We start from the raw sequence: 13,649 nt of genomic DNA, 5'->3' as shown, positions 1-13,649 counted from the left end.
AGGACTACAAGCTTTCACTGCTGAGGGCGCAGGTTCCATCGCTGGTTGGGGAACTCAGATCCTGCGAGCTGAGAAGCACAGCCAGAAATAAAAGCATAAAATAAAATAAAAAAGCACCAGCAGCCTTACTTGTGTCCCTGGAGCTCGATGGCTGTTCCTTTTCTCCCACCGATGTCCCACATGATGACAGAGTGATCGGAGCTCCCCGAGAACAACACCCGCTGGACAGGGTCCCAGCAGAGAGCAGTCACCCCACCTGAGAGAACAGACAGAGCTGGCCACGAAGCACTGAGTGACAACGCTATTCATCGTCAAGTTGTGAGAGCAAGGGAGTTCAGATCTAGGGCAGTTCCTGGCACATAATACACTTTTGTTGAAAATAACAAGTTAAGTCCCCAAAGAGAAAAAAAAAAATTGGCCCCAAGAATAAAAGTCCCACGCTTTGTGCATCTTTTCCCCCAAACTTAATGTACCATAAAAATCAAACACTGTAAAAACTAAAGGGAAATGAAAAAGGCAATTAATTGACCTTCAAAAAAAAAAAGACATGGTTCTAAGCATGGAAAATATTGCACTGTCCGGAACTATTAACCAAATTTTTTCAAGCTGCTGTTGCCTACCCCTCAGCCCGCCAACAGGAGATGAGAAGTAAATGGGGTTTTAAAAAATTCAATTAGATTTTTCATTCTTTAATTTAAAAGCGCAATGATTTTTTTCTTTTCCTTTTGAAATTAATTTTTATTGGAATATGGTTTCTTACCATGCTATTTTTGTTTTAAAATTCTTGAATACAGATGTTGCTAGGCAGAATTTAAAATGTATTTTCTCTCCTGGGGAATTTAAACTTATAGGTTCTGGGAAGATTACTTACATCTTCAAGCGACAGTTTCCTCCTCTGTAAACTGGGGACGATGGTCATACGATGACCACCACTAATATTGATGCTAATATCTGCTTAACACTGCCTGCTGCACGCGTGTGCAGTAAGGGCGACCGGGCCAGGCACACAGGGCTGCTCCACACACTATCGTGTGCAGCACAGACGGCCATCTATCAGTATTGCTCCAGGGGCGTGGCTGTAACATATTATAACAGATCTTTTTCCCCAGCAGTTCCCACCATAAATCAAACTCCTCGCCTAGTAAGAACAATAGCAACTTCTTCTGGATAAGATGAGCACAAAGCTTATGAATACTTCAGAATGTGAGACTCATTTTTTTACTCATTTTTATTGAAAAACATTATATTCTCAAAAGAACATACAATTGCTTCTTATTTATTGGAATCTGACACTTTCTTCTTTAGATCATCAATCTGTTCTAATGAAGTACTGCACTCTAAAAGCTTTTAGGAAAGTTTCTCTCATGTAGTGTCTGAGGAGATATTTTTTCAAGATCGAAAGGAAAAAAAAGAAAAAACAAAGAAAAAAACCCACTATCTAGATTATGCTTAATAGCTTCTTCTGGTACCTGCACAACAAGCCACTTGTATGTATTCTTATCCCTGTAAGAACACACACCACTCCCAGCAGCACACCTGTGCTGACCACCCTCTGTATCTCCCCTCCCCTCCCCCCTCCCCTGCTCTTCCCCCCGCCCCTCGCCCCCACCCGCCGTCTCCACAATAAGCACAGAGCCAGCAGCAGGCAGGCTCTGGTGGTATCTGTTGAAAGAACGAAGGAGCAGATGAATGAAGACACAAACATCTTTTTTCGGGACTTCCCTGGTGTCCAGTGGTTAAGACTCTGAGCTTCCACTGCAGGGAGCACAGGTTTGATTCCTGCTTGGGGGAACTAAGATCCCGCATGCCGTACAGCGTGGGTGAAAAAAGAAAAAGAAATCTTTTTTTTTTTTTTTTCGTATCCACAAATCTTATTTGGAACTCCTCAGCTGTGCTTACTTAAGCCTTTGAAAGCTGAATATTTTCTCCTTATAACTCGCCTTCTCTCCCCGTTATCGAATGCTATGTACCCCTCCTTTTTAACCTTCCTTCAGTATCCGAGAATGTAATACTTCAGGATATGGATTCCATGGTGCAAAATGTTTATTCCCACACAACTGTACTCAAGTGACTCACTTTGTTAAATATCCATGGCAGAGTCAGCTAACAGTCTTCCGAAATCCACATCCCCCCTTCTGTACATACAGCTTTCCCTGGAAATCTGTGGTCCTGCAGGGACCCAGGTACCAGCCCCTCTTGCATCTAGGGGACCAGTGACCAGTTCTCAGCAAGGGAACCCAGAGAGTACGTGGAAGTCATACGCATCCATTCCGGGCCTGGGCAGTTTAGATGGCCCTTTTCCTCCTTCTCTTTAAACTTCTCCCAGAGCACTGCAAGACCCTGGGGCACACAGAAATTCTGGAAGGAGCCTGGGACCCTGAATCACCATATAGAAAAGAATGGGAACGCTTGCACTGGACTGTCACATGTGCGAGAAATCTACTTGGCTTATTTAATTAAAGACGTCATTGGCCGGGCTGTGTGTGTTCTGTCCAAATAAACATGGAAATACTTAAATAGGGCTTTCTATGTGCCAAGTGATAGATAGCATTAGCTCCCCCTAACCAGTACACCCCAACACCGACCAGCACCGTGCTATGAGAAGCAGGCCCTTGGGCCTTCTTTGCTGGTGACTGTGGGACAAGGATGGTTGATGGTGAAGAAACTGAAGTTTGTTTCCAGTATCAGAAGTGCCAAGGCTCTGGAACCAGATTCTAGATTCAAATAACAGCACCTCGGGGATGTTGTTTTAATACTCTTGAGCCTCAGAAGCTTCATCCATAAAAGAGGGATGATAATACTTTTGTTAAGATTCAATGAGTTATTGGTTCAAGATGGCGGAGTAGAAGCACGTGCGCTCGTCTGCTCCTGCGAGAGCCGAGTGAACATATAGAAGCGCCTAGAATGAACAGTGCCCGGGACACGGGAAACACGCCATCAACACGTGCTGTGATGACAGCGCAGGAGGCCTCATCTGGGCCGTCGCGGCGACGGCGTCCTTCGTGGAGTCTGCCCAAAGCGGGGACCACCATGTCCCCATGCTATCTCAGCAGCCATCATGAGATCAACTACATTTCAGAAATAAGGTCAGTCTCTAGTTTTTCCACATTACATCAGGCTGTAAGGAGTCAGAGCAGGGGAGGGGAGTTCTTGATAATGGAGGCAGGAAGAGAGATAACCAGGTTAAAGCAAGTTGCAGCATATTCATCAGACCCTCCCAGGGCTCAGAGTGTTACACCACAGGCTTTAATACGAGTCGGAAAGAAGGAAGGAGAAGCTGCAAGACAGGAAACAGGATGCAACTGGGGAGATATAATAAAAATCACTTTGTGTTCCTATCCCATCTCTATGTAAACAGCCTTATAACGGGATCTCTTTTGGAGGCTGGCTTATCAGTTGTATCAAAAAATCACAGCATTCACTTCAAATCAGTTCAACAGGCATGCGCTGAGCATCTTCTATAAGGCAGGCACTGTGCTAAGCTCTATGGATATAATCAAACCAATAAGACACTCTGTGCTGTGCTGACTCACTCAGTCATGTCTGACTATGCAACTCCTTGGACTGTGGCCCTCCAGGCTCCTCTATCCATGGGATTCTCCAGGCAAGAATACTGGAGTGGGTTGCCATGCCCTCCTCCAGGGGATCTTCCCAACCCAGGGATCCAACCCAGGTTTCCTGCATTGCAGGCGGATTCTTTACCATCTGCGCCACCAGGGAAGCCCAAGACACTTTACGCCAACATAAATGTACAATGTTAGTTCTGAGGATGAAATATGTACACACAGGGTGTTTGGTGGAGCCATTCTCTCACAAGACGTGGTTACTCCCTCTGCCTGGAGTGCAGAGGTCCTACCTTTTACCACCCTCTTCAAGGAGCAGCTCAAAGGCCCTCTCCTGCAGGAAGCCTTCCCCCCAACACTCCTATCTAGGTGAGACACATCACATGCTCTGTTGCCGTCATCACGCACTGGATCAAACTGCTGGATTACAAATCTGTCCCCACTGCAGACTTCGCTCCTATATCTTTGTCTTCAAGCACAGCGCGTGGCTCAGTGGGTAAAGAATCCACCTGCAACTCAGGAGACATATGAGACCTGGGTTCGATCCCAGGGTTGGGAAGATCCCCTGGAGGAGGAAATGGCAACCAGCTCCAGTATTCTTGCCTGAGAAATCCCATGGACAGAGGAGCCTGGTGGGCTGCAGACCAAAGGGTCACAAAGAGTCGGGCACGACTGAGCGACCAAGTGTAGCACACAGGGTCAGTGAATGTTTACTCACTTGGCCCATTAAGTAAGTGGCAGAGCCTGGGAGGACAGGACATGAGAGCAATGAACCCTCAGGACAGAAGCTTCAGGAGCACCTTGGGGTGGGAGCTTCCTTCTGAGAAGACCACTGCCTCTATCAGCAGACAGACCTCCGGATAAGCAGCAGGGCTTTCCGCCTGACACCTCTGCCAGCAGGGAGAGTGACCCACCCTCAGCAAGTCCACCTTTCCGAGCAGTGCAGACACGCACACCTCCCACTCCGTCCACACCCAGACCCTTCTCCTCATCCTTCGTGACCTATAACTAAGATGAAGAATCAGATCCAAAACTGCAGTGGTTGTGGGTTTCCGGAGTTTCTGATATTTTAATTGAAAAAAATCATTTATTCCATGTGATTGTACTTCACTCCAGATTTCTGTCCATCCCACCCAGTGTTTTATTGTATGCTTCTCCCCGCCTTGGCTCTCCACAGCGTGACTAACGTGAGTAACTGAACATACATGAATTCACTCTTAAAAGCCAAGGTTTTGTCTATACTAGTATATACTCTCATAAATGGAATTTTTTTTTTAATGGTGAAACAAGTGTCTTTTTACTTATTTGGCTGTGCCGGGTCTTAGTTGTGGCATGTGGGATCTAGCTCCCTGACCAGGGATCGAACCTGGGTCCCCTGCATCAGAAGCTCGAAGTCTTAGCCCCTGGACTACCAGGGCATTCCCGTAAATCTGCATAATATTCCAGCATGTGGATGCACCTTATTTCACTCACTGTTAGATTTTTCAACTCTTCACTATTATAAATTTTGCTAAGATGAACACTTTTATACATAAAACTCTATTCACCATTCTGATTTAGTGAGAAGAAATTCCCAACCATGGCACCAGATCAGAGTATAAACACTTAGAAATTAAATACATGGTACCAAATGCTTAGGGAACTAATTTTTGGAGGCTGACAATATATCTTTCAAAAGCTACAGGCGAAGTGGAGGGTCACAAGTCAGGGCCCGCAAGTGCCGGGTGTGTGTCTACCAGTATGACCAGGTACCTCACCACGAGGGTCCCAATCACACCTGCTCAGTGAGGCTGCGTGGGTGAAGCAAGGCTGCAGGAGAGCCATCCAAGGGAGTCCTTGAATAAAGTACGGACCCTTCGGTTACTGCTCTTCCCTCCAGGTTGCAGGGGTGGGTGTTTCTGGAAAGGTAGACCTGCTCTAGTCTCTAGGCTGTACCTCGTCCTGAGATCCACAAGGGGACCTCCAGCTGACCCCCTGCCACCTCCTCAGCGTGCTGCTCTGTCACGTTCGGGTTAAAGCACCATGATATTCCCTCCTGAACCTGCTGTCACCGCCAACGTTCCCGTTTTCCGGAAATGGCACCACTGGCCACCCGAATGTTTCAGACAGAAACATGGAAGCCACACCTCCCTGAATCAATCATCAAGCACTGCTGACCCCTCTCTCCTAGACAGACCTCAAATGCCTGCTCTTAGCTCCACGCCCAATGCTGTCCTTCCGGTTGAGACAGGAGTCTCCCTGTCCATGCACTCCAACAGTAGCTTTCCTTCTATACACTCTCCCCACTCAATCCCCCACCGGCTGCTACCACAGGATCTGTTACCATGGAAACCACGTCACCACCCTGCCTCAGCTCCACCGCTGTTTTCCCACTGCCTGAGAAAGATGTCACATTGCCTAGAAGGTTGGCCTGTATCCCTCGTGCCCGGCTCTCCACAGGGGCCAATGGGCTCCATTCACACTTACCCACTGTGGGCTTCAAACTGGCTTCATACATCTGGGGTCTGGAATGTTCCCGCCACCCAGTCTCCTTAGTGAAGTGAAAGTTGCTCAGTTGTGTCTGACGCTTTGCGACCCCATGGACTATACGGTCCATGGAATTCTCCAGGCCAGAATACTAGAGTGGGTAGCCGTTCCCTTCTTCAGGAGATCTTTCCAACCCAGGGGTCGAACCCAGGTCTCCTGCATTGCAGGCGGATTCTTTATCAGCTGAACCACAAGGGAAGCTCAAGAATACTGGAGTGGGTAGCCTATCCCTTCTCCAGTGGATCTTCCTGACCCAGGAATTGAACCAGGGTCTCCTGCATTGCAGGCAGATTCTTTACCAACTGAGCTATCAGTCTCCTTACAGTGTTGTTTAAACACCACTTTTCTTAGAAACCTTCCTTTAACTCTCTGGATGAGAAGAAACTTTCTTGTTATCTGCCCCTAAAGCAGCCGATGTACAGCACTGGGGCTTCAGAACATTTGCTACACACATCATATTTCCAATTATTGGTTGAATGGCTCATACTGCATGAGCGGGAGTTGAACAGAGCAAGCACTAGGCTGAGTTTATTCACCAATGTGTGGCAGCCCTTGTCACATGGAGACCCTAGGACTTGACTGACTCTCGATGAAAATCCATGTCTATTGGGTGTGAAAGCCTCCATTGCAAACAAAAATTAAACTTGCAAATTAATGATATGAACGTGCACATTTGCACTGAACTTTGCCTGCTCTTGTTTTATTTTTGTTTAGCTAAACTTTACTTTCAAGACTTCTAACAGTCAGTGAACAAGTCTGTATTTCATTTTCCATTAAGTAGTATACTTTGGCAGGTTCACATTCAAGCCCTCCTGTTTCCAATATGTTCATACTAACCAAAAAATTTCTTAGAAGAAAAAAAAAAGATTTTATGGATACTATTAATTTTCAATGGTCAAAATCTGATTTTTTCCCCTTTGTTCAAATCAGTATATGACTTCCTGGTAGAAATATATTCTAATTTCTGCAGAAATATCAAAGAACTATGATAGTTGGCATTTAGTTCCAGAAATAAAACCAGCAGAGGGAGCGTAAGAATATAAAATCAGTTTACTAAATCCCCATGGGTTAGTAAATGCCATGTTTTGGCCTTCGGGTACGGCTATTAGGCAGATTCCATCACTAACTCACATTTTTTTATATGACTTTCTGCACTGTGACAGAGAGTGATGGATGAATGGCTGTGACTCCGTACACATATTTGAAGAACTTATCTGCTTCTGAGTTTGAATCTGTACTGATTAGATCCCCAAGACCATCCTTTAATGAATCTGGGCTCATCTTAAAGTCTTTGTTTGGGGGGTAAAGGAATGAGGTGATTAAGCTAATTCTCCATTCATAGACCCTTTGTCCACAATCGTGTCTGGCTGAGTTTGGGACCTCCCAAGGCCCAGATGGACTTACTACATAGGAAGAGCTTCACAATGCTCGAATCTTCATGGAATCTCTCAGACACCCTGATACTACCTATAAATGAATCAGCAGTGCTGTAGCCAGACGGGAGATAGAGACTGGGTAGGTACTACTGTCTAGGAATAATGATAAGTTAAATATGTGATTGGGGTTTCCCTGGTGGCTCAGCGGTAAAGAACCTGACTGCCAATACAGCAGGCATGGGTTTGATCCCTGGGTCGGGAAGACCCCCTGGAGAAGGAAATGGCAATGCACTCCAGTATTCTTGCCTGGGAAATCCTATGGACAGAGAAGCCTGGCAGGCTACCGTCCAGTGGGTTGAAAAGAGCCGGACACGACTTAGTGAGTAAACAACAACAAGAAATGTGACCTGCTAAATTTATTTGCCTTTGGGTTAGATAATGACCTTTCTGGGCCATGTCCTCTCTTCCTCTAAGATACTTCCTGGTGAAATCACGTGAAAATATTTTGCCCTCTTTCAGAAAGATAAGATACAATATCAAGGTTCTCAGTTGTGTCCGACTCTTTGCGAATCCATGGACTATAGTCTGCCAGGCTCCTGTGCCCATGAGATTCTTCAGGCAAGAATACTGGAATGGGTTGTCATTTCCTATTTCAGGGGATCTTCCTGACCCAAGGATCCAACCCACGTCTTTTACATCTCTTGCATTGGCAGGTAGGTTCTTAATCACTGGTGCTACCCGGAAAGCCCATGGAACTAACTTGGAAGAAAGAAAAGTGAAAGTGAAGTTGCTCAGTTGTGTCTGACTCTTTGCGACTCCATGGACTGTAGCCTACCAGGCTCCTCCGTCCATGGGATTTTCCAGGCAAGAGTACTGGAGTGGGTTGCCATTTCCTTCTCCAGGGAATCTTCCCGACCCAGGGATCAAACCTTGGTCTCCCGCATTGTAAGCAGATGCTTTTACTGTCGGAGCCACCAGGGAAGTCAACTTGGAAGACATGAAACAAACCCTCGGACCACCCCCTGGCTCATCTCACAAATAGAGGCAGCTGCTTGCCTCTTTTCTGACCTGGAGGCAGCAATACTGAACTCTGAGCCCTCAGATCAGTGCTCTGGACAACATCTAACTATTAAAGAGTCAGAAGTTTGGGCTGAAAGCCACCTTTGCCGAAACCAAGTCTGGGAACTCTCCAGTTCATCACCATACCTGCTGAGCTAACTGCCTAAAACTTTACCTTGGGTCCATCAACTCCCTGCTCTCCCATCATTGCGGCCACACTGTGAAGGAAAGTTTCCTACCGGCTTTTCCATCATATCACTCTCTATAGCCAGAGCAATCTTTTAACATCCAATCAGGTTATATGAAAATTCCAGAGTAGGCGAAAAACAAAGGAACGGTTTTCTTTGCATGGGGAATGGGGAGAGGCAAAATGAAGCTACTGCTTTGGGGTGAAGCTTCTGGGCTTATCAGAATGCTTTCAAGGTTTACCCATATTACTGCACATATCAACAATTTCTTCGTATTGTTGAGTAATAGTCCCTTGTATGGATATATTATGTTCTATTTCTCCATTTATCAGTTGATGAACACATGAGTTGTTTCACTTTATGGACACTATGAATAATGTTATTTAAATTAGTATACAAAAAAAACATCCGACCAGGTTAACTTCTTCACTTAAAACCATTTCTCCCTGATGTCAGGATAATCCTCTCAGTGATCTGAACTGACTCTCATTTCCTTTCTGGCTTCCTTCTCCCCTCTCCCTCCCCCGACCATCAACACTCTGTGTTCCAGCCAAAGAGTTAGTAGGAATTCCCAAGAGAACCAGGCTTTTGCAGATCCCCAGGCCTTGGACTCTGCTGGTTTGCTCTGCCTGCACTGTTCTCCTTCCTTCTCTTTCATGAACTCAACTCTCACTCCTCCCCTAAGCTCTTAGGTCCAAGGCACATCTCCCCTGGGGAGACTTCCCTGACCAACTCCCACTCCCGTGCCAGCGAGGTGCCCACTCCATATTCATGGACAAGCATGGTGTGGCTCCCCCAACTCTGCCACCAGGCACTATAATCACTGTTTAGCTTCAGCCTCACTCACTGGGTAGAGAGGAATTTGAGAACGATGACTATCCCTTTTTGTTCTGTGACTGGGAGTGGTGGCCAAGGTCAACCAGGGAGAGCCCAGGAGGTCCGGGCAGAATCCCCCAGTACAACCCCAAAGGAGAGGAGCGAGTGCCCTCAGAGGCTTCAAACGGAGACGGAATGTGTTTCAGAAGCCAAACGAGGGCAGTCGCAGCAGGAAGGAATGGCCACAATGTCAAACGCTACCGAGAGGTTAAGTAGGACAGAGTTTAAAGCATGGCCACTGGCCACCTCGGGGACAGCAGTGTGACCGGAGTGACGGAACGAGCCAAACTGCAGGTGGCAGGAAAGCCAGTGGGAGGGAAGAATGTGAAGCAGCGGGGAAAATGACAGTCTTTTAAGAATCCGTGCCAACATGAAGGTACTATGCTAAGTGAAACAGACCAGTCACAAAACAACCAATACTGTAGGCTTCGCCTCATGTGCGGTGCCTAGAGTCACTAAATGCAGACAGACAGACAGCAGGATGGTGGTTGCCAGGGCCTGGGGGGAGGGGCTGGGGCAGGGAGTGAGTTGGTGTCTCAAGGGCACAGTTTCTGTTTTACGAGATAAAGAATGTTCTGGGTGGTGGTGGTTGTACAACAGTGTGAAGGTACTTACTGTCACTAAACTGCACACTTAAAAATGGTCAAAGTGGGGACTTCCCAGTGATTCTCCTGGTCGGGGAACTGTGTGCTGCATGGCACAACCCCTCCCCACCCCCCTAAAAAAGGTAAAAAAAAAGGTTAATGGTCAAAATGGTCAATTTTAGGTTGTGCACATTTCACTGCAACTTAAAAAAATAAAAAAGCAGCACTGCTGTTAAGATGAGATCAGAGGGGTTTTGTTAGTTTTTTTTTTTCCCCAGAAGCAAAAAAAAGTTTTGATGTTAGTAACTTGCAAAGAGTTGGTCAAAAGGGAGACCGAAGGATTAACCTGCAGTGTGGAGACCCTGAGAAAGAAGAGCCTGGGGCCGAGGACAGCACGAGGCAGGAGGGCAAGAGATGAGGAGGCAGAGGAGGAGAAGTTGGCTTACTGTGGAGGGAAGATGGCGATGGTCAAGAACCAAACATTTTAAGAAAGCTTCTGATAACCTTCGTTTTTCTTTGAGCGAGGTCTGGGGAGAGTGGGGAAGGTCTAAAAAAGCTGCCGAGGGAATGCGAGGAGGGGTGTCCTGCGTATGGAGCCGGGTTCTGTGAGGCGGCTCCTGGGTCTGGGCTGGAGGGATGGCTCTGGTGACGGTCGGCAGAGGCTCAGGCCGTGGCCCCCGGCAGACCCCGCAGCTGACTGCACGAGGAGACGAGTGCACGAGTCTGAATCCCAGGTTAAATTTACCAAGGAGGGGGGTCAAGGAGCCCCAAACTGAGAATGCTGGGGAATGCACAGCTGAAGCGAGGGGGACAGAAGGAAAGATGGGCCCAAGGACGCTGGGGAATGAGGGGTCCAAAGCAGGACTCCTCCCCCAGGACAAGAGCAAGCGCAGGTGGAGACAGGGCTTAGGGAAGCCACAGATCAGGAGACCGAGGTCAGCGGGGAAACAGTCCCGACACGGGGCAGTTTCAGGTCCCTGTCAGGTCAGAGTAAAGGTGGCTAAAAAGAGAAATCCAATCAGAAGAGACCTGGGTTCTACCCACAAGGGAGGTTTCTGTGTGTTCTTCCTCCCTAAGGCACAGATAATTAAGATGATCTTTGATGAATCTTTCCCCTAGATTCAATCTTCTCTTTACAGCATTCCTCTTTTTCCCTTCAGGAAATCCCTTATGATCTAGGTACTATCCCATTTTACATCCTCATTCACCTACTTTTGTTCTTATAGACATCTAGACTCATATTAACTCTGTTCTACACTGAACAGTGGGCTGGTAAACCGCAGAAGACACAAAAGCTTGTTAAGAACTACGGACAGGCAATGATTCATTTTCCAGGGTCAACATCACATGTTAAAAACACGAGTAAAAAAATTAATCATCACTGTTTACCCAAGTCTTTCAAAGGCTAAGTGTGGGTATAGTTTATCACCCTGCTTAAATGACCTTGAGCAGGCCAGTAACATAAAGGGGGTCTTGAAAAGAGCTCCAGAGTAAGGAAAATTAAAGAGGAACCTGTTCCTTTTTTATGTAGGCTAGCTACCAGTGAGAAATCTATTTTTCATTTCACTTGTCTTCGAAGTAGAAGTCTGTCCCACCCACCATCTTCTTGCTCCAAGGAGGGCACAGACCGAGCTGTCCTTCCAGGGTTCGTGCAGTTGCCACACAGCCTCAAACAACGTCTCATTTAATATCTGCCCACCACGGCTTTCTCCAGCATAACCTGACAAAGAACCAGATCACCACCACTGCTGAAACAGACTGTTTGCTCTTTTGTTTGAACCGATGGAGAACATTGCTGACCCTCCATCATACTGAATCATGCTGCAATCAGTTACATCTATCCCGTGTTACCATCACACAGGCCCAGAGTGTACCTCGTCACTTTCACAGCACATCATGTGAATATCAGAACACGCGGCAGGGGACAGTCGGTGTGAGAGCAGCACTTGGAGGGTCGGCTTTCAGTCCCACCTGTGTGTCCTCTGAATGTTGTGACCAGGGTGCAGTTTTCTTGCTCCAGTTTGAGGATGGTTACTTGGCCTGACTGGTCACCAATGAACACGTGCCGGGTTTCAACATCAAATCTATCATGTAAGCATTAAGGATTGTTTCTCAAAAGTGAGTGGATGGGTTGACTGCCCCCCACCTTCCCACCAAAAAAAAGCATAAATGTAAAAGAAAGGTGCAAATCTCACACGAGGAGAACCTGGATATAATGCTGAAAGACACAAAAAGCGGAAGTAACTAAGTAGAAGACATGCTGTATTACTGAACAGTGGGACTCAACATGATAAAGATGAGAATTCTGACAACATGAATTTATAAATCTAATATAATCCCTGCAAAAATTAATTTTTCCCCTTAGAATTGGATATATTCATTCTAAAGTTCACATAGAAAAATAAGCAAGCAAGAGGAGCCAAGAATACTCTGAAAATAAGAGTAATGTGGTATTGTGACTGGGGGAGGTTAGCCCTACTAGATGTTAAAACATGTTGTAAAGTCTCTTTAACTGAGTGTGCTACTTAAATAGACAGACCACAGGAACAGAATAGAAAGTCTAGAAATAAGCCCCAAAGCATGTAGAAATTTAGTACATATCTGATAAAAAGCTGGCTTTTCAAATGAACAAGGAAAAGATGAGTGAAACATAAAGCCGGCACACACTGAGCAGTCATTTGGAAAAATAGAACAGGATCTGTATTTCTTTATATGCCAGGATGAACTTCAAACTAATGAGGGATCTAAATAAAAAAAATGAAAAATATAAGTTCTAGATGGGAGAGTTTCCTTCTAACCTTGGAGTGGGGAAAGCTATGATTCAAAAACACAAACAACAAGCAAATACCATAAACAAGGCACAAGACAAACTGGAAAAAATATCTGCACCTGATGCCACAGGAGGTCCAAATCTCTAATATAAAAAGAGCAGTTAGGAAGAAGACTACAAACCTAGTTTTTAAAAAAAAATGGGCAAGACACATGAATGGATAGCTGAAGAAATGAAAATGGTAGTTTGCAGGAAAAAAAAAAAACCTAGCAGGCCTGACTGGTATCCTCTGAAAGGCTGCTATTTCAAGATTGGCATGGCGTCTGGGAACTTGGATTTTGGGAGCGTTCCCACCACTTTAACAGACAATAGTGGCTGACTGTGCCTTAACTGTGTAAACAATATAATTTGTGCCAAACACCTGCTTTCCTTCTGGGAGCCTGGAATGCTGGTCCATGTAAGAAGAGGCTGCCTATGTGACTGGTCTCCAGTAACAACCCAAAGCCATCCCTGGTTGGGAATGCCCAGCAATGCTACTTGAACAGATCTGCCCCAGAGATGCAGTGGTCAAAATAAGGAATGATATCCCATAACGCAGTAAGAGCTAAAGTTTGGAAACGATCCAAAAGTTCATCAAAAGAGGACTTAGCAGGTTCTTTACCACTAGTGGCCACCTGGGAAACCCATTAACTACGATACATTCGGCC

The 13,649-nt window shown here is 46.1% G+C and overlaps 1 protein-coding gene across 2 annotated transcripts in view; it reads right to left on the bottom strand.

Annotated features, from left to right (window-relative positions):
• Window positions 1-13,649, bottom strand: part of WDFY2 (WD repeat and FYVE domain containing 2) — a 187,137-nt gene that overhangs the window by 25,899 nt on the left and 147,589 nt on the right. For both annotated transcript variants that reach the window (XM_027557317.1, XM_027557316.1), the window contains exons 6-7: window positions 12,144-12,256; window positions 130-256 (exon numbers count right to left, since the gene is read on the bottom strand). In XM_027557317.1, coding sequence (XP_027413118.1) covers window positions 130-256; window positions 12,144-12,256 — 240 coding nt within the window. The remainder of the gene's footprint in view (window positions 1-129; window positions 257-12,143; window positions 12,257-13,649) is intronic.

The sequence above is a fragment of the Bos indicus x Bos taurus genome, chromosome 12, assembly GCF_003369695.1.
Source record: "Bos indicus x Bos taurus breed Angus x Brahman F1 hybrid chromosome 12, Bos_hybrid_MaternalHap_v2.0, whole genome shotgun sequence".
In the NCBI taxonomy this organism is placed as follows: Eukaryota; Metazoa; Chordata; class Mammalia; order Artiodactyla; family Bovidae; genus Bos; species Bos indicus x Bos taurus.
The sequence above is the reverse complement of the archived record's forward strand: the minus strand, read 5'-3'. Positions and strand labels throughout refer to the sequence as shown.